Source organism: Pyrus communis, chromosome 12 (assembly GCF_041283825.1).
Source record: "Pyrus communis isolate YQ-2024b chromosome 12, ASM4128382v1, whole genome shotgun sequence".
Lineage (NCBI taxonomy): Eukaryota > Viridiplantae > Streptophyta > Magnoliopsida > Rosales > Rosaceae > Pyrus > Pyrus communis.
Window position 1 is genome coordinate 4,539,066 of NC_142576.1, and position 21,335 is coordinate 4,560,400.

The 21,335-nt window shown below is 34.5% G+C and overlaps 3 protein-coding genes across 7 annotated transcripts; 1 reads left to right on the forward strand and 2 right to left on the reverse strand.

The window, feature by feature from the left end:
* Positions 1-3,102: 3,102 nt before the first annotated feature.
* On the forward strand, positions 3,103-6,360 carry LOC137746165 (BTB/POZ domain-containing protein At3g08570). 2 transcript variants are annotated; one of them, XM_088682082.1, is made up of 4 exons: positions 3,103-3,462; positions 4,131-4,197; positions 4,316-5,473; positions 5,582-6,360. In XM_088682082.1, the coding sequence occupies exons 1-4, from the start codon at positions 3,380-3,382 to the stop codon at positions 6,104-6,106; spliced, it is 1,833 nt and encodes a 610-aa protein (XP_088538208.1). In that variant the 5' UTR covers positions 3,103-3,379; the 3' UTR covers positions 6,107-6,360. The 2 variants fall into 2 exon arrangements, with proteins under 2 accessions (XP_088538208.1, XP_068342350.2); XM_068486249.2 differs by having other exon boundaries at positions 3,104-3,459.
* LOC137744141 (V-type proton ATPase subunit E2) lies at positions 6,194-8,360 on the reverse strand. Its single transcript, XM_068484005.2, has 6 exons — positions 8,132-8,360; positions 7,511-7,611; positions 7,224-7,380; positions 6,900-7,096; positions 6,688-6,787; positions 6,194-6,567 (listed from the first exon to the last, which is right to left on the reverse strand). The coding sequence occupies exons 1-6, from the start codon at positions 8,231-8,233 to the stop codon at positions 6,544-6,546; spliced, it is 681 nt and encodes a 226-aa protein (XP_068340106.2). The 5' UTR covers positions 8,234-8,360; the 3' UTR covers positions 6,194-6,543.
* Positions 8,361-9,183: 823 nt separating this feature from the next.
* LOC137744636 (acid phosphatase 1-like) lies at positions 9,184-12,341 on the reverse strand. 4 transcript variants are annotated; one of them, XM_088681065.1, is made up of 4 exons: positions 12,228-12,341; positions 10,699-11,097; positions 10,165-10,377; positions 9,184-9,526 (listed from the first exon to the last, which is right to left on the reverse strand). In XM_088681065.1, exons 2-4 carry the CDS (start codon positions 11,079-11,081, stop codon positions 9,349-9,351), a joined length of 774 nt encoding a protein of 257 aa, XP_088537191.1. In that variant the 5' UTR covers positions 11,082-11,097; positions 12,228-12,341; the 3' UTR covers positions 9,184-9,348. The 4 variants fall into 4 exon arrangements, with proteins under 4 accessions (XP_088537191.1, XP_088537193.1, XP_088537192.1 ...); XM_088681067.1 differs by lacking the exon at positions 12,228-12,341 and adding an exon at positions 11,205-11,348; XM_088681066.1 differs by lacking the exon at positions 12,228-12,341 and adding an exon at positions 11,197-11,335.
* Positions 12,342-21,335: the final 8,994 nt, after the last annotated feature.

The window sequence follows — 21,335 nt, forward strand, 5'->3', positions numbered from 1 at the left end:
AAAATAAAATGAGAAGAACGCAGTACTTGTAAGTTAACACCATCTCTCTCTCTCTCTCTCTCTCTCTCTCTATCTAATAATACCATCTTTATTGAGTTCCGTGCCAATTCTGTCACATCAGTCCACGCTCTATTACTATTAGTACACCGGCATTGCCCTTTTTATTTTTTTTGATCGAATCAATCTAATTTTATTTTACTTTTCTTATTTAACAATGACATTTCACAAAAGTAATCAGCAAAAAATAAAAAACAAAAAACAAGAAAATAAAAGTGGAGAAAGACATTTCCTGAACGAATCAACGGGATTGTGTGATCTAGTGCAAAAGTGTGGAAACCACACAAAATAACAGAGGCGGATTGTTTGCCCTCCCATTTCTATACTCTTTCCATCTTCTTTTGTTTGTATAGTCACGATTAAACCATATTAATATTTTATATATCCTATTACTTTTTGTTTTATTACTTCTATAAAAAATTAATATAAAATGTTGACGTGACTTAACCGTTACTACATATCACAAAAAAGCATGAAGAGAGTATGAAAATAGGAGGGCAGACAATCCACCTCAAAAAATAATAGGATGGATAATAGTTGCATCCTTTTATGTGAAGATGTACACATTTTTTATTTGCTGATATTGTATTGTGATTGAAAAATTAACGAGCAAAATCGTTTAATTTATTAATCTTTATTCAAGGATCAATTTAACAAAAATTTATTCAAATTGGATATCGTTTAATCATATAAATGTATCAAAAAATGAGATGGATTATCATGATTATGTTACTTAATACCGATTATAAAATTTGCAGGTAGCAAGTAACATTTTCATGATATAATACGTTTCAATGGTTAGATGGTCTTCTATTCAAATATTTTTTTTTTCAAGAGTTATGAAGACTAATAATTGAATGGTTTTAATCATTGGTTTTATTCGAGTGATACATTATTTCCAAATAGAAAAGAGCATTACATATACATATTATAATAAAATAAAATAAAATTTGGGAGGTGATTTATTAATCTTTTATGAAGAGCGATATTATCTCTACTAATTAATATAACATTCATTGTCAATCAAAACCCTATGAAATTACCAGTTTAACTCTCTAATTAAAACAGAACATGAATAAGAAATATGGGGTAGAAATGTAATTTCAGACAACCAAATTTTGCTGTTTTTTGTTTTTCAAAACCTCACCTACATGTAATCCTAACATATATCTAATTAAAAAATTAAAAAATAAAAAATAAAACTTCACAATCACTCTCTTCTTCTCTCCTTCTATTTCAAAAACAAAAATAAAAATAAAAAAATTTCTCACACATTTTGTGTGTGCCCATATGCTAGTATTTATTAAGAAAAGAGCATTACACATACATATTTACAAAGAGTTCAATCTAAAAAGGTCATTGCAAACTATAATAATAGGTCTTAACCGTTAGAATACAAGATCTTTCTTCAACTGTCTTCAATATTAACAGAAATTTATTGAACAATGCCAATAGGTTTAGTTAAGCCAAATCTCATCAACGCTTAGACAAAAAAACCACGAACTCACGCTACAAAGTATAAAATCAGTCTTAAAACTTCCGCTACAAACTCAAGATGAGTTGCTGCAATTTATTCTGACTTAAAACGAATTAAACAACTTTATGGGAAAAAATAAAAATAAAAACTGCACATGCTTTTCTTAGGTAATTTACTTTCAAATTTCTCTACACTAATTAAAGAATTAATGGTAATTTCAAATTGGAAAAATTAGGATCCAGTCTTTGATCACTAATGTTCATAGATTGAAACCTTATTAGTTTTCAGTTTTTGATCAAAGTCCCTTAACTTTGTACACCTCGGCATTTTACTGTTAAAATACTTCCATGTCATCTTTTTATTTGTTTTACAAATTTTAATTTATAATTTCTACTACATTATCACGCTTGTAACTGAAAATCTCAAAATTCTCTCACTCAAATTTATGTTTATATTCAAATTCAACATTATTATATTGAATATATATATCTTCAAATTAAATTTTTCCCAAAGAATTTCAAACTTACTTTTTCTCCATGACTATCATATTGCCATGAATGCAATTTTAATTTCATTGGGTACATTCTCTTCTCTTGTTCCTTAATCCATGTACCCAACTTTTATTCTATACTACCATTGTAACTTTTTCTTCTAAATTATTTTGTACCCATATATGTATAACTTTTTCCTATAAGATTTATATAGTATGTACCCATAAGTAATTTTTTTTTAACAAACGATATTATTTACACTAAAGGGAGAGAGATGAGCTTAGCCTTACAATGGGCTAACAATAATATGGTTCAAACTCGTCTTTGACGAGAATCAAATCTAATACCTTTCACTTATAGTTTGCTTATATTTTTCTATCATTTAAGTATTTTTTACATTAAGAGTTTATATGGGTGCATTTTTTTTTGTCTCATATGAGTTTTAATGTTGAAATTGTATATGGGGTACATTCTTGTGAATTATTATAATTGTACATGGGTACATTTTTATGGGGACATTTATCTTTTATCATGACATTCAATAAAAATAAAACAATTATTTTCATAACTTATTTTCCACATTTTAATCACCAATTTTTAATTGGTTTAAGGTTTTTTATTTCTAGGGGTGGAGTTTATTGTTTAATCCCCTAAACGTTAAATTTCAAATTTTATGGGATTTTCTATCCCTTAAATGTGGTAATTTATTTTATTTAATTGCTTTAAATGTTCGGACAAAAAATTTGCTTTAAAGGATACTCTATATTACAATATTTAGTATAATATTTAATTTAAAATATAAAATAGTTGACATGGATATTGATTAATGCTAATATACTGATGTGTACAAAGTCAAAAGATATTGATCAAAATTTAAAAAACTAACAAAATTTCAATCAATGTACATTAATGATTAAGGACCGCATTTAAAGTATTCATTTCAAATTTTTGTACAAATATACTTTTATGAAATGAAAACTATTTATATGAAAATTAAATATCATGTTCAAAATCCAATCAGACAAAGCATTTCTTTTTCTGTTTGTCTTGAAAATAAAAAAAATACATAAAAAAAAGAAAAAAAAAGAAAAGGAAGAACGCAACACCAGACAAAGGAATGATGAAGAAGCAGAAGCAAAAGCAAAAGGTGGCTGCTGGCGCTGGGGCTGCTGCAGCGCCAGCGAGAATGTCCCCATAAAAAAAAAAAGCAGCGGTCCAAGTTCCAACCGTAAATTCCTCAACACCGTCGGGTTATTTACGTAAAAAAGAAGAATAAAGAGAGAAGGAATGGAATGATGAATATGATCCGAAAACACTGTTTGAGATTCAGCAGTTGGTGGTGAAGAGAGAATTAATGGGGATGGTTTCTGAAAGCCCTTTTTCTTTTTCAAACCGCTCTCCAACTCCGAAGCTCTGCAGCTCCTTCACCACTCGGTAGTCCGTCTCTATCTACTACTCCTCTAATCTCCTTTGTTCGTCTAACAACGATATTCTAAACTACTTGAATCTATAAAAAATAAAATTCAATTCGGGTGTAACGTCTGCATTCTTTCTTCTGTTTAGCTCTAATCTTTCAGCTGCATGCTAATTGATGGGATGTTTCATACAGTTTTTGTTAGAGTTCATCACTTGCATTATATATATATATATATATATTTTTTTTTGTTTTTTTGGTTTTCTCAACTCTTGTTATGTTGTTTTTTTCGTTCATTATTTGGCTTGTTTTGTAAATTTTCTAGGGTAATTATTCTGTTCAAAATTCTTAAGTACAATTCCTGAATGTGGGGGCTCACAGATGTGGTTAATATTTAGCATATTATAGCATTTTAAAATTAATTAATTAGCATAGTAGACAAAAAAACATATAAACATTTGGAAAATAACTTCTTTTAATCTTTTGTTTGGAAGAAGAGTTGAATCTAGCTAGGATCAGCCCGTTAGCGACGGATAGGATCTGCCCTTTAGCGACGAGTAGGATCTGTTTCCACATCATGTTTCAAACTTTAGTGCAGATTCTTGGTTAAAGGTGTATTATCTGCATACAATCTGTTTCTGTTTTGCTTATTGCTTGTAACTGACTTTGGAATTTCAATGTTTTTACGCAGTATCTTTTCAGATGTTGCCGGGGACATTACAATCGTTGTCGATGGAGAGTCTTTCTTGCTGCATAAGGTAAACTCTTCAATTGCCAATCAAAGTTTACACTAGCTAGGCCTTGAATTAACTTATAATACTAGCTGTAGCCTTGCGTTTTTCCATTTCGCTAATCACATTTTTTATCTTGTTCAAGTTTCCACTGGTGTCGCGAAGTGGAAAGATTCGGAAAATGGTGGCAGATAACAAGGATTCATCTTCAAAGTTGGAGCTCCTCAACATACCAGGAGGGGTGCAGGCGTTTGAACTCGCAATGAAATTCTGTTATGGCATGAACTTTGAGATCACAACTGCAAATGTCGCCCATCTGCGGTGTGCTGCAGAGTACTTGGAAATGACTGAAGACTACAGGGATGAAAACCTGATTGCGCGAACGGAAACTTACCTGAACGAGGTTGTAGTTGAGAGTCTTGAGAAGTCAGTAGAAGTCCTTGCCACCTGTGAGACGCTACCTTCTATAGCGGAGGAGGTTGGAATTCCTAGTAGATGTGTGGAAGCTATTGCCATGAATGCTTGCAAGGAACAATTAGCATCAGGGTTGTCAATGTTAAGCTGTGACAGCGAATCTACAGAGCTTAAGAGTGGTCGTCATGAGTGGTGGGTTGAAGATCTGTCGATTCTAAGGATTGATTATTATCAAAGGGTTATATGTGCTATGACAAGACTAGGTGTGCGACCGGATAGCATTTTCACATCTTTGATGCATTTTGCTCAAACATCCTTGAAGGGTATTGGAAAATGTCAAATTTGGAATCCAGGTAAAGTGAAGCCAAATGCTGGCAAGACAGAACATGACCAGAAAACTGTTGTCGAAACCCTAGTAAGCTTAATGCCAACGGAGAAAAGCTCTTCAGTGCCACTGAGTTTTATGTTTGGAATGCTGAGAATGGCAATCATGGTGGATGCAACAATAGCCAGCAGGCTTGAGCTCGAGAGGAGGATTGCCTTTCGGTTGGAAATGGTTTCGCTTGATGATCTCCTTATACCCGCGATCCATGCAGGGGGTTCTTTGTATGATGTTGACACCGTTCATCGAATACTGGTGAATTTTTTGCAGCGGATTGAAGAAGAAGACGAAGAAAGTGAAGATTGTGGATATGAGTCTGAAGGACTTGGTTCTCCAAGTCATGGTTCATTGTTGAAAGTTGGAAAGCTTATTGACTCATATCTAGCTGAAATTGCTCCTGATCCTTACCTGAGCTTACCAACATTCATTGCTATGATTGAAATACTGCCCGATTATGCACGTGTGATTGATGACGGGATTTACCGGGCGGTTGATATATACTTGAAAGTAGGTTATCAAATTTGACTATATAAAATTACATGATTTTGTATTGCATGTTTTGGATTGAGTTCCCTTTATATTTGAATTGATTATGTTTCGTTGTTTCCTGTTTAGGTTCATTCGATGCTGACTGAACAAGAATGCAAGAAGCTGTGCAAATTAATAGACTGCCAAAAGCTCTCTCAAGAAGCCAGCAATCATGCCGCACAAAATGATAGGCTCCCAGTCAAGATGACAGTGCAGGTTCTGTACTTTGAGCAGCTCCGCTTGAAGAATGCATTGTCTGGAAGCTCAGGAGATGGGTTCCCCTCGCAGAGAATAAGCAGTGGCGTCCCAAGCGCAGCCATGTCTCCTCGAGACAACTACGCTTCGTTAAGGAGAGAAAACCGAGAACTGAAGCTGGAGATTTCGAGAATGAGAGTGAGACTGAGTGAGTTGGAGAAAGAGCAGTTGTTTATGAAACAAGGAATGATGGATAAAACAGGAAATGGGAAAACTTTCTTGACCTCACTCTCCAAAGGGATTGGAAGGATTGGGATTTTTAGTGGCCAAGCGGGAGGCAAACCGAAGAAATCAGGTCGGAAGTCCCGGGGATCTGAGGGGAAACCTGGTCGGAGTAGGAGATATTCCGCTTCCTAGGTAGCTCCTTTCCTGAGAAAAAAGATTTGTTTTCGGAGGTAGCTTAGAAGGTTTTGAAGGGAGCCTGTAGTTTGTACCACATATGCAAAAGAGTAACGCTACATGCATCACATTTAGTGACCACAACTTTCACGAAGATGGATTCCGCACGAGAGAATCCTGCCTCGTGATCAATAATGTGGTCTAAATGCTGTACAAGTAGTTTTATTAATCTTCAGACTATAAATTACGAATTACTTGTTTCGTTCGCTGAATCTCTGTTAATCTTTTCCAACACATGAATCCGAAGTTATGAATTAGCATACCCCTAATAACTATACTTTTAGGGGAAGCTAAACACTGTTATTTTTTCGAAGCAAAAGTTCATTATCTGAGAAGTAAACTGCTAAGCCAACAAAGAACAAGTCTTCCCACTTGTAGGAAACTACTCCTCTGGTTTAACCTAAAAGGCGCTTCCGAATCTGCAGTGAAAGAACGAAAATAAGTGAACTGATCATCCAAAGTAAAGATTTTGAGTTTTGTTTCGATTCTGGTGTGCTGAATGAATGTCCAAATGGAGTACAAAATTTGCTTAGCCTTACCTCAGGCAGTTTCTGTCTGTACACGACATCCAATCGCGCATCAAGGGTGTTTTCACACACAATCTTCCCGTCTTGGGAGGCCACCACCACTCCACCAGAACTTCCAAACAATCAAACAAACAAAAATGATCATGTGCATACAGCAGCCTATTGCATTTATGTGCACAAATCAATGCAAGGAGAAAACTGAGGTAATTAGTACAAAGGAATACCAATAGGATTCATGGGAATCGCCACCCTTCGGAGGAGGTGGGAGAAACACACGACCGTCGACAGTGACTTTTGGGGCGGAAACCTTGGCTTTATCAGCATAAGCTTTCTTTGCTTCCTCCAACACAGACTCAACCACCTTCTTGTCAACCTCTCTGCACCTCAGCAACACTGCTGGCTCCTTTAGCCGCAGTAAACTCTATATACATATAAATTCAAGAACAATTTCACTACTATAGAACTGAAAGGACGCTAAACAGACGATAAAGAGTACCAAAGCGTGGTTTCATATACGGCTTATTGTGTGTACGACGGTTGATTATTACCTGAACAATCAAGTCTTTGATGAGATTCTTGTATGCCTTCTTGTCATTAGCAACTTTGAGAAGATCCTTGCCTGCAGATTCCTTCATGGAATTTACAATGTCATCTTGTGCTTGAAGAACTTTTATACGCGACGCGTTTAGTTGCATGGAGTACTCGCTGTACGTACACCAAATCAAATCCTTAAATTAATTAATCACTAATTCCAATAATCTTTTCAAGCAAAATGTTCAAGATTAAGTGATAGATTAGCTTGGTGAGTGAGGATGAAACAAATAAATAAACTCACATTTTCTTCTTGACGTCCATCTGCTTTGCCTTGCGGTCATACTCTTGTCTGATCTTTTTCTTTTCAGCTTCAACCAATTGCAGTTTCTCAATGTTAAATTCCTGCCCAAGAAATTATTAAAATTGAAATAAAATCCCCCATAAATAACAACTATTTAACCCCCATATGCTAATAAAGGGTGTAATTTGCAATCAAGTGTAAAAAAAAAACAAAAAAAAGGCAATGTTCCGATTGCTGGCTGGTTTATTTTCTAGGGATGAATCGAAGCGATGTATATGACTGTGTGCTTGGGTAGGAGTTTTGTAGAAATGTATCATGTTGCTATTAATTACTTAGAATAATGAGTTCTTTCTTTTCGTGAGATGGAATAGAATAACCCGATTGAACTGCAATGATCATACGTCTGTAATGAATTTTATGTTCCTTATTAGTTCTCAATCTTGTACCCTTTTTTTTTTTTGGGACGGCTTGAAACCCAAGATCATGATAGCAAGGGCACACCACACCACTTGGAAAGAATACCTAAGCGCTCAAAATTAACAGCATTATTACGATCAGAGCCATGCATGCAACGAGAATTTCAGTTTTGAGTGCAGAAAAAGTGTTGACATAGAAAAGTACCTCCTCAGCAGAGACAGAAATCTCATTGGCTTTCTCTTCGGCCTCTTGCCGAATGAATCTGACCATTTGCTGAATCTGCTTCGACACATCTGCATCGTTCATCTTGTCAAGATTAGGATTATATGGATACGGATACTAGTACGATGTACGTATGTGCTTCGAAAGACTCTCAAAAGAAAACTCTCTCAGCAGGAAGGATCTTGAGTGTAAATTAAGGAATGGGAGAGAAAAGGTGGAGTTGATGTGTGTCAATCGTGTGCGAAGTTTCGTCCGAGCTTTTTGGAGGTTGAATGCTTCCACATTGGGTTCCTCCTTGTCTCCCGAATCTCCGTTCCAATTTAAAAAATGTCATAGAATATGTGCCATTCTTTTGATGGGCCACGATTGATGTAGGCCCAAATTCACTTGCCGCCTTGGTCGGAAGAAAAAAAATAGACTAAACAGCGTTAACATGGTCATGCACTAAATGTCGACACGTGTCATACGCAAACGTATAAAGACATCTTAATTGAGATAGATTCGTCTCTACTATCGTGTCATTCCGGTCCAACAATATTATAACGTCTTATAGCACCTACTTAGAGATATTAATCTATTATTAAATATAAATCTTATGGTGATGGAAACCATGTTCCGGTCTCCGGAAGCTTAGAGTTCTGCTAAATGATATTACGAACTTTGCTCATAATTTTGAGTCCATCAGTTTTGTCTGTGTCTTCCGAGAAGCGAATTTCATCGTTGACAATTGAGCAAATTTAGGCCATTCTTTGCATTCAGATTTTATTTGGCTTAATTTTGTTCTTAGTTGTGCAAGGAATGCCTTGCGCTTTGATAACTCTTGTACCGGATGCCATAGAGGCTTTTATGTTTAATTTTAATTTTCTTCTTAAAAAAGAATAAAGGGCAATTTAAAATTTAAAATTATTAACTTGCTTCTCAAATTAATAAATCTTGAAATTCAAAATATGAGTAATAAACGAACAGTAAATTCGGTGATAGCTATCCAATTTGAAAGTTATGGAAAAATAAGCTGAATATACAAAATGCAAAAATTTGAGACACTCGGAAGTTTTTTCTTATGTGAGTTTTATTATATCATGATTTGAGGAACAACGTCAATGAGATTTTACATGATTTTATTTTTTGCCGAATAAAAGAAACAAGACTTCCACTAGTAACTGTGATAATTAAGGGTTAGGGCTTTGTAATTAAGTTAATTAAGGAACAAAGTACATGGGGTTTGGAAGCTTATAAGTGCGGTTGCCAACACAGTCTCCTTGAAGATCAGACCACTGGTCTCCTATATTTCCCCAAATTCTGTAACCTTCTTCTACCAATTGCTTCCGAATGTTTGATTTGTACACAACTGCGCTCTGCCCCTTGTAAGCTGGAGTCCTGCAGTTAAGCACACCAAACTAAATTAGATTAGGTAGAGAAACTACAATAATACGTGCCAATGTCCACTGATTTCCTTTAATTACTTAATCTCCAACCCATTAGAAGAATATATATATATATATATATATATGTATGTATGTATGTATGTATGACCAAGTTATTGAAACCTAGTCAATATTTGGTAGGTTGTGACATGTATGATTAGTTTAGAAGCGTGAATTTTTTTTTAGTTGGACGGTCACATTGTCAAACAACTATCAATTTACTCTGTAATATAGGTGAATGGCATAATTAATTAGTACTTTATGAACGTACATATTACCACATGTGTGAATTGATATCACAACGTTGTGTAATACTTGCGTCGGAAGTATTCTCAAAAGTTGACATTCTTTGTTATTTGACTCGGATAATTCCAATGAATCCAATCATTAGGCTAAACTTGGCACATTAAACGCTTTTGACTCGCATTACTTCTAGCACAATTAATCTTAATTTTTGGTCTTTCAAACCCACATGATGGAAGATTTTACATCATGAGATTTCTTTTTCTATGGAGCCAATTAATGAACTCCTCACGACCAATGAGAGAGAGATGCATGGACATATCGTATCACACATCACAATATTCTTACCTCAAAATTAGCCGTTCGTAACCAACAAATCCCTGGTTATGCAAGTTTGCGGCAGTAATTTGGCCTAGGGTTTCTTCATCTCTTCCTGTGAGCATGATCACCTTAAACCCACTATTCACCAGCGTTCTAAAAAGTCCCAGCATACCAGGAACTGCTGGGCACCCTCCAGTCATTGCCCATGCCTTGAACCCAGATGGATCATAAGGATCGCACCTGTATGTCACAAAGTGGTCATGGCAAAGCAAAACGTTCTCTTGACAAACAATATGCAAATATATGTTATACTAATAGACTACTGTGAATTTTGACAACGCATTTTAACGAGAAAACTATAAACAATATGCATAAATGGATCTCTTGTTAGAGTGTAGCAAGTTAGCAACACACAAGGGGCTTATAGTATTATACTGTGAATCTAAACCATTTATTAAGTTAATTTATTTTACTTTGTGACAGTCTAACAACATATATTTATCTGACAACATAACTAAGCATTACCCTATAAGTTTTGTAATGTTTTAACATATATATTACCCATATCGCTTGCCCTTGTAGTAGAAGAGATTAGATATGCAAGTGTCATCCACGTCCAAAATCCAAGCATCCATGCCATCATCAGATAAAGCTATTCCATTCGCATAGCTAAGGATTTGGCCAAGGATGAAATCAATGTCCCGTTCATACTGACCTCCGATCATGTAAGTTTCGAGGTAGCGAAAGCACTGAGTTGGCACCGTGCGCCACCCACCCACATTGTTGGCCTCCACCGCCAGTCTCCAACTCAAACAAAAGCTGCTGTCGTCCTGCGGCAGGCTTGGCCTAGGGCAAGGCTTCACACTAGTTGCCTTGGAGAGTAAGGCCAGAAACAGAAGTAAAAACGCCTCATAGGTCCGTTGCATCATTGCTCTAATGTTCATGTGTGCTTAGTTTTATCTACAAAGAGAAGCAAATAAAACGGGAAACATATAACAAATTAAATAAATAAATAGGAAATTTGGTTTAGGTCAGTTGAAATGGGAAACATATATATACACGAAAACCTTCTCCGGAAGACGGAGGCAAGAAAGGTGCTGGCCGGAGGAAATGATAAGTAAGTTTCCCAAATCAACCCAAATGGGTTTTGGAGAAATTACAATCAAAAGAGCTTAAAAAAGAGGTTAGGATTGACGAAGTCTTTTGGGTATATTTGGGAAGCAATTGCATGAGCCAAGTCGTGGATATATATAATTAACTTGAAGTCATGACCTAGAGATCGACAGCGACCGAAGACTTACATAAGTTCTGCTGGCTGAACAACTTGGAAATTTCCAGGTAATACAAATTATATTTATGGAATATATTCATATCCACATTGTTAAGAAACTGTGGAGTAAATGTCTTGATCGAATCCCCAAAAATAAGATTCTGGGGGTTGAAGCTAGAGAAGTTATACTTAATAGGGATAAAAAAGAAAACTGTTATTAATACTCCAAAAATCTCATTTGGCACTCCAAGCTTTCTATTATTAGAAAGAAAAAACACTAGTGAGGAATGTAGAATAAGATTTTTGAAGTGCTAATAACAATTCCCATAAAAAATTATTGAAAAATCTTGGAGTAAGAGAGAGATCGTGGGAACTTATTCAGCACAAAAAATATGACTAGATCTCTGCTGTTGTGATTTCAAAGGAAGGAACTTCAACTGTACATTCATCATTAAAGGAATAGGAATTGAAATATTTTCTTGCCAACAGTAACATATTTAAAAAGAGAAGAGGAATGGAAGAAGGAAGGAACCAAAAAACGTACTGTCATACTTTAGTAAACACGGAAAACTCAAGAATCAAAATGGTTCTAATTCATCTTCCCACATGTATTAATTGTTAAGGGCAACTACTACATAGATAATATATGAAAACGCTGGATCAATCTCAGACAGATTAATGATAGACAATTACAAAATTAAAGCTCATAGCATGTGATAGTTAATGAGAAAGAGCGAAACCTACACGCATTGACAATAAAAAAATGGAAGTATATACATAGCACTCAAATGTATATCATGTAATTCTAACCAGAAATTACCATGGTTTTAGTAAACACAATCAATGTTGTAACAATTTCAATTTGGAGCATCTTCTTTAGAAGCTGCTAGCTAGCTAAACTTTATTTTCAACTCTTTAACTACTACTGCAATAGCCAATGGCCAATATATATAGTTGATGTTTAGCAGCCCACAGACTAGTGACTACTACTAAGTAGGCAAGACTTGGAAGGTGAGAAATGACATCAAGAATCATGATAGATTTAGACAAAGAATGAAAGAACTGGTAGTCGGTAGATCCTTAAGTAGCAAAAATGTTGGGTGGGATGGCGTCATAAACCATGAACAATTGCGATGGGGAAGAGAGAGTGTAAGAAGAAGGGCATCTATGACCTAATAAACTTAAGCACAAAAGTGGGAATATAGTCACAGCCCACATATCTTAACAGAAGTGGTGGAACTGCCGTCAGATTACTGATAATATACTGCACCATAGTACACACCTATTGCATTTCTCTGTGTCGGGACAAATTATATCAGACAATTTCAATTGGTGTGCCACTTCCACAATGCACCGAGCGGCCAAAAGTCGGTCTGTGCAATGTAGAAGACACAACGCAAGTTAGAATGAATCATTATTTCATACAAATCACAGTTTTTCGTTTTTAAATGAACCATTATTTCTTACAGACAAATCATAGTTTTATACTTTTAATGTATTGTGTCAGAATGTGAACAATTTGGCGTTCCATCACAATCTAATATGAGGCAGATGAATATATTTTTCTGTTTTTCATGCTAACGTTGTACTTTGTGGTTGTGGAAGCTTAATTAATGCGCGCATGCTTTAATTAAGCACATTTCAAAGCACCACTTATGGAGCATAATTAAGAATCTTCAACTTACTTCGTGTACAAGGCATCAATAGGCCAGTGGGATGGAGTGGTCTCGGGGACGTACTTTATGAATTTCGATTGTAAAGGCAGCTTAAAAAAGGACATAGCAATACCTGTGGAGCACACACAAATCAGAGATTATGGGTCCAAATGATCAAAGGCCATTGGAAATGAATGTCAAAGGGGATCTAAATGAGAGATTGATGGGTGGTTATGGAAGAAGTTCTTCAGTGATGGAGATTCTAAGAAAGAAGTTCTGAGTACGGACACTATATACAACATCAAACTCACAAAAGGATAATTGACATGATTTGCATTACGGATAATTTTGGCCGTCTCAAAAGAATGATCTTTCGAAACGGGACTTATGAAACTGGACTTATGCTGTCTTAAAGTTACAACAACAGCATCGGGTAATCCATCGTGGCAACCTTGTTAGGCCATCTCCAACCAAAGGAGGGCCAGAAGGCTCTCTTTAGCCCTATAGCCCTCCAAGAAATTGTATTTTAATAAACAGTTTTATGCCATATTTCATATAATCTCCAACCGAGGGGGTCTAAGGGTCATAGGCCAAACATAACCCTGTGACAAAAAACCATCTCCAACCAAGGAGGCTAAAGGGTTATAGGCCAAACATAATTTATTATTTCAATTTAAAGACTACAACAACTTAAATTTAAAAACTACAACTTAAATATTTAAAAACTACAACTTAAATATTAAAGACTACAACTTAAATATTAAAGACTACAACAACTTAAATTTAAAGACTATAATCATCATCATCATTCGCCATTGTAGGAGTATAGTTGGATGTAAACAACTCCCGTCGGGTCATAATTTTCCTCTTTTTCCTATCGAAATATGTCTTACTCATTGGAGTGTAATCCGAAGTGTTCCTTTGCATGTTCCTATCATCCATCTCTTCTTGTATTTGTTTTGCCCGTTCTTCATGCCTACGGTTCATTTCTTCCGCAGCAAAGGCATTTTGCTCCCCCATTAATCGCAATGATGAAGCCATTTCATGTTGAAAGGCATAATCATCATTTGCCTTGCCCTTTTCCTTCAATTTTCGGGCCTTGTTTTATCCCGTAGCCCTAGGTATGGAACCTTCACCTGGAGACGGATTTTCTACCCTTGTTTCTTGGATGGTAGGAGATCCATGTTCATCCCCAGCTACATTTGTGGATGCATTTTCGAACACCGGCGTATGACCAACTCTTTCTTGAGGTGGATCTTCAAATAACACCCACCCTTTCCAAATTTCCCAACAACCGTAATGTTTAAAGGGTTTCAAGTTGTCCTCCATACGCAATTCATCCGCTTGGCGTACTTAGAAAATATAATTACAAAAATTAAATATTTTAAATAACATGTGAAAACACTTACTTCGTTGTAGTAATTGGCTCCGCTTTCATATCTGCTTCAGGCCTTTAACACTGCTTGATGCCATTTATTTAAACTTGGATAAAAATTTTTTTCCATCTTGAAGAACAACTTCCGTGATTTCAAGAATTCGGTGGAGTGGTGCCTTTGTAGAACTCATAGTACTTTTTGGACGTACGAGTCCAAACACCTTCACTTGTTTGATAACTCCCCCTCACACTACTTTCCGAGACCCATCTATAAGCCCTGCAAAGAGCTTCATCTTCTTTTTGGGTCCAAACCCTACCTTTCATTGAAGATGTGGCCATTTGAAAATTATTGAAAAAATTGAAGGAAAGATTATTGGAAGAGGTAAGAGAATAGAATGTGAAGAATTGAAATAAAATGAAGTAAGATAGTATGGAATGGTGAAAATTATGTGAGAAATAGTGTAGGAATGACATAGGTATTTATAGGAAAAAAATTAGAATTTTTTTATTATTTTTTTAAAAAAATTTGTCCGAAAAAAAAAAATTCAAATCCAATGGTAACCTGGCGTCATGCGCCGAGTAGCCGTTGGAGTTCAAAATTTAAGCTGGCCTGGGGCTGGCTGGCTAGCACGTTTGGGCAAGTTGGTTAGCTTGATTTGGTGGTTTTGGCCCGGTGAGGCCCACGAGCCCTTTGACCCAGCCCTCGATTGGAGACGGTTTTCGTATCATTTTAAGCTATTTTTAGCCCTTTGACCGAGTCAGTTGGATATGACCTTAGCATTTGCGACAGGGGCATGTTGTCTGAAGAGAGGTTTTCCCTAGTAGTGTTAGAGTCTCTTATAGCAAGCCAACTATGATTGGAGCAAACTGGATTTAAATTAAGCCATATCCTAGCTAATTTAGGGTTAGGCCCCAAAACAATGACACGTGGCTCGGGTGTTTGTCCAATCTAACGTTGCTTTTTAATTGAGTTTACCATATTGTTAGAGTCTTAGAGAAAGAAACGTCAGAGAGATTCATGCATGTGTAGAAGGTACGTAGACAAATTTTTTGAAGGTGAAATAGTATATTACACTATTGTTTGCCAATTTATAGTCATATATCCTTTACTTTTGGGGCACGATTCCTACCCAACCTCACATGCTTCAACTCGAATTCTGCCAATAGTTTTTATTACGATGATATATATAGCTTTGCTAAGCAAAACTCGGATCTCCCCAAATTTTATCCACCAGAAAAACCTTGGCAGTGATAACTATATAACAAGCATCATGGATTAAAATGTATATCAATTGTAACTTCCTAAGTCCTACGATTCAAATTATGTAACTGAATATATTCGTAGTGACCAACTTCTTGCGATGAACTTTACGTATTAGTACCAAAATGTGTATGTTAAAGCATTTTATGAGTTTATAATTAAACTTGAGTTGGGAACTTCACCTTGATACCATGAAGGTAGCAATTTTGGCGTTAATAATCTAAACTAAAAGTCCACATTAAGGACTTATGACAGTCCCTTTTATATTCAATAGGGACTAATCCATACCAGCATGTAGTGACTCTTTTTCTAGTGGTAACATGCATGAATGGATCTTTGAAGTGGTGATATGTGATCTTAGATCGTTCTTTCAGTCTTTCTTGGGATAAGATGGTGACTTGCCATCAAGCCTTGTGACCCATCTTTATTGTTACATACATGCACATAAGAAGGTAGTTAGCCAACCCTTGTCAATGTTGTCATTATCCAACTGCATGCCAAGTCCAATTCCTTTCACTGTTCAGCACTGACTCGCCTATGTGATGTGGATATATAAAAGGGAATTTTAACAAAAAGTTGTCGGTGATGTTTACTTTAACGAAAAATTACATTTTTACACTAAAAAGTCAATCATGGTACTACTTACTTTACCCTTTATTTTGTCCTTATTGTTAAAACTCAAAGTTTTCAAGTCATTTTCATTAGTTTTCATTATATAAAATGCACGACCCCTACTTAAATCCAATGTTCCAAAAGACGCTAGGCGCCAATCGGGCGGTAGGCTGGAGCCTAGCACATAGGCGGCTAGGCGGGGTCTAGGCAGGCACCTAGGTGAACCAAACGAATTTAAGTAAATCTATTATATTTTGTCTAAATAAGTGTCTGTTTATACTTAAAATATATATAATTTCATCATTAACTATAAAGTAGAATGACATATATATTATGAAGTATTGGAACATAATGAAAACATGGGAAACAAGCATATAATGTGTGTTCATTTAACTATTCAGCAAGTCTCCTACAATTTATTGAAAAAAATAAAATACAAAATGAAAGTTATCTATTCTCTGTCTAAGTGAGTCGCAACCTAAGTAGGTGCCTAGGCGGTCTAGACGGGTGCCTCATCAGGTCTAGGCGTCCTTTCTTAATTTTCAAACGTTTAGACATTAATTGAGACGATGGTCATCCACCTAACTCCTAAGTGGTACCTAGACGAGAATTTTTAGAACAATGCTTGAACCAAACTTAGGGTTTGTATCTCTTCGTCCACATGATACCTTATTTCGGCATTGTGCTTCTCTGAGCTACGCAACCATTTTATGGGTCGCACATGGACCACGCAGCTAGTTCAATGACTCGCACAGGTTTGTTCACCCGCGCACCTGAATTATGTGCATGGCTTGAATAGATAGTGTATTGACTATCTCCACTAAATTAAGAATATATATGTAGATATTGTATTGTTATTACATTGTGAATATGGTTAATATACGTTGTTAAAATGAATCATGCACATAATTTAGGTGCGCATGTGAACATTCCTGAAGACTAACATTGTATGTTGTACTTGCCTATTATTATTGATGTATAAACTCATTTCATTTAAGTTTATACTGTTCGAAAAATTAACCGATAAATTTCTTCTAATGTTGAGCACCTACTTAGCTTTGTTTATAAAGATTCATATACAAAACATGTATGTGTATGTTCATGAGTGTCCCACAAGACAATGTACATACAAATAATGAAATTTAAAAGGAAAAACATTAAAAATTTTATCCAACTTACTATCATATGTTACAATATAACAAAACAATTTTATATTTTAAACTATGATATTAATAAATAAATACACTACAACATTAATTTTCTCACTAAAAAGTTAAATAGAAATTTTTTTAAGTTGCAAAGCATAGAGTCAAATGTCAAATTATCAAAGAGACGTGTTCTAACAACATTAATATTGTCTTAAACTTGTTAATTATTATCTGCACAATCGATAAAGCGTAGAATTTCATTACAAAATGACTCGGTATTAGTTGAAATGAGTTTAGAATATTTAAACTTTTATTTTCTCAAAATCGATGTGGATTATTTCAAAAAAAAAAAAAAAAAAAAAATATATATATATATATATATATATATCAGCTTATTGCTTTATGTCATGTGGTTGGTTTTTGTCGGATTATTCGTTTCGAATTTTCGAGTGTTTCTACATGCGGAAGCATCACGTGGCTAAGTCATCCTGGGCTTAGTATGTTGGGCCATACAGTTGCACCCATCATTTTCTTAAATGGTCCAGCAGTATTGGGAGCTTCTGATGACCATGGGCCACACCTGGCCCATTGAGGATTTGTGATTGCATAATATTATGATTGTGATATTTGACTAAAGAAAATATTATGATTGTCATATAGTATCATGGTTGGTCTCCTGCAAAATACTGTGTCACGGCCCTTTTATAAATAAATTAATTAAATTAAAATAAGGTGTCACGTCATGTTTATATTTAACCAGACCGAAAACTTCAGTATGCTCATGTTTATTTTATTCGCTACAATAACACCAAAAAAAAAAAAAAAATCATAACAATTTTATAACAATTTTACTGTTAAATTGTATGGTAATTGATTGAAAAAAAATGCTAAAGACATTTTAGGTTTAGATCTTAAAATGTCCTAGCTTTTTTTTTTCTTTTTTTTTCTCTGGCCTACAATGTTAATTCAACGGTAGTGATTGGAAACGAAACTTGTCATACGTTTTGTGGAGTATAAGATGCATCAAACGATGCACACTTTTTAAAATAAAATAAATAAAATAACATTTAAAGATAATTGTCAGCTATTAATTTGAAGGTAAGATCCACAAATAAAGTCCATGTGTAACAATGACTAAGTTGCACGCATAATATAAAACATGGACTTTATTTGACACCTCCTCAAGTTGGCAAAATGTCACGTCTTTGTTTAATAATAGGTTACAAAATACAAAAATGGAAAATAGAAACTTATATTGTTATGGTAAAGATAATGATTTTTTTTTTTTAACAAATGATATTATTTACACTAAGGGGAGGGAGTAGGCTTAGTCTCATAATGATCTAGTAATAATGTAGTTTAAATTCGTATTTGGTGAGAATCGAACCTAAGATCTTTCACTTACAAGTGAAGATGAATATTATTAGACCTAGTATTAAGTGGCGGTAAGATAATAATATATTTTTTTAACAAACGAAATTATTTAAGCTAAGGAGAAGGGGTGTGCTTAGTCTTATAATGAGTTAGCAATATGTGATTCAAATTCGTCTTTAGTGAGAGTAGAATTTAAAACCTCTCACTTATAAATAAAGAAAAATATTATTAAACCGTAGTATCAAGTGATATCAAACCTAAGACCTCTAGATAATGATATTAGAAAGCTAGAAGCTACTAGCTCAATAAATATTAGTCTAAATAATTGTCAACGTGATCCAAGTCATCATTCGGTAGGTTGGGGATTTAACCCTTGATCTTCCTTGAAGGGTATGCAATTACCAAGAAAGTCAATAGAGGTGGGTCCAATAATTAGATAAACCAATTCTCAATCCAACACCATCCCTTCCGGATCATTTTGACGAGGATTATAGAAATTCGTAAATCATGTTCGTTCATCGTATATTATGCAATTAGTTTTTATTAGATATTGTTTGTATTTAATTTTAAATAAAAATATTTAAAATAATTTCTAACTGCATAATATACGATAAACGGATATAATTCACGTATCTTTAGGATTCTTACAAAGAGGATTAGGCGAGGATCCAGATTCATTCTCAAAGACCCTTTAAAGCTTTCCATAAACATCATTTATAGTAAAACTCAAGTAATTAACAAAATAATTAAAAAAAGCCCAATTTTTTTGCCACAAAAATCATGACCAAGTTGGAGGAAGAGCAGAATTTTCACTGTGTTCAAAAAACAAAAAAAAAAATTCAACTACTTATATTATGATACTTAATATACTGATGTTTATGGTACTCTATAAAATTTCTTGAGGATAGAAGAAGATGAACATGATGATGAGTTGATGACTAATGGAGTAAAATCATGTGGCTAGTTTTGTTGTTGTTTGGTGTGTTGTGGGAATGGCACATGAGGTTTAGGTTAGGCTGATTTGGTATTGTTGTGCTTTGATAAAAAAAATGCTTCTGTTGTGCTGTGAGAATAAGCAGTTGTGAAATAAAGCAGCAAAGTGTTTGATAATTTTTTTTTTGTAAAAGTGCTTTTGAAAAAAAAAAAAAGCAGTATTATAATATTTGGTAAACTTTTATGTAAAACAGATGTGAAAAAAAGCTGGTTTTTGGATTTTTTTTACCCAAAACTGTGAAAAAAAGTTGAAGATAAATGTTTACCAAACACAAAAATAGCTCCCAACTTTTTTTAATACCAATTTTTTTCAAAATCACATGAGTATCAAACCAGGTCTTTGTTGATGGCTTTTGCCTTTGGTCCACTCACATGCCCTGAACATTATGTTGGGCCCCACACCAAGGTGAAAAGTGACTCTCCTTGTGCTTGTAATTTGTTCATCAGTCCCTGACACACACCACCATGAATGGGAATGAGCATCTATTGGCCACATTTTGTGTATTATTATTCCACCTCTCCCCTTGAGAGGATAGATATTATACTCGGATGCCTCTTCACGGAGGGACTTTTAAGGAAAACTAACAAAAATTTAAAAATACTTTAGTTTTAATGAAAAATGATAAATAAAGGTGTAGTGAACAGTATCAGAAAAAAATAAAAATATGATTTTTCGTTAAAATTGAATAGTACTGAGAGTATTTCGTTAAAATTGAATAGTACTGAGAGTATTTCGTTAAAATCCCCTTTAAAGTATTGGGTATTCAAACACCAAAAGGATCATCTCCAGATCCTTTTGGTGAAGATCATGGGGATCCTTGAATCGTGTTCGTTTATCGTATATCGTGTGTTCAATTTTTGTCATGTAATGTTTGTGTTTAATTTTAAATAAAAATATTTAAAATGATTTCTAACTGCACAATGTACAATAAACGAACACAACGAATCCCTGAAATCCTCACAAAAAGAATTCGACGAGGGTCCGGATTCATTCAAATAGTACTCTATAGGTAATATAAATGAGAAAAATAATATACATTTTTTATGTATCTTGACTTGTTTTATGACATGTGAGGTATCAACATGAATACCGAACACTTAAAAAACAAATTCTCTAATCATATACTGTTAGACGTATTAACTTGAAATATCGTATACCAATACGAGTTAAAATTGTACTACGTTTTAATAATATTTTTTTTTACAAAAATAAGTTAAAATTGTACTCGTTGTCCCTCTTTTATAAATATATATATATTTTTTTTTTTTACACATGTAAATGACAGATCTTAAGTTCAAATTTGATAGATAACGAGTTTGAAATTAACTTATTTTTTTACCCTTGATGTAATATAACATTGTATTAAAAATGTAATTAGCATAAAACGTTTTTACATATAATCGTTAATTCACTCGTGATAAACTGCAACTTAATATCGATCTGACTACTAAATTTCAAGTAAAAACCGAGTGTTGCTTGATCAACTCATCATGTGTAACCTATACCCTT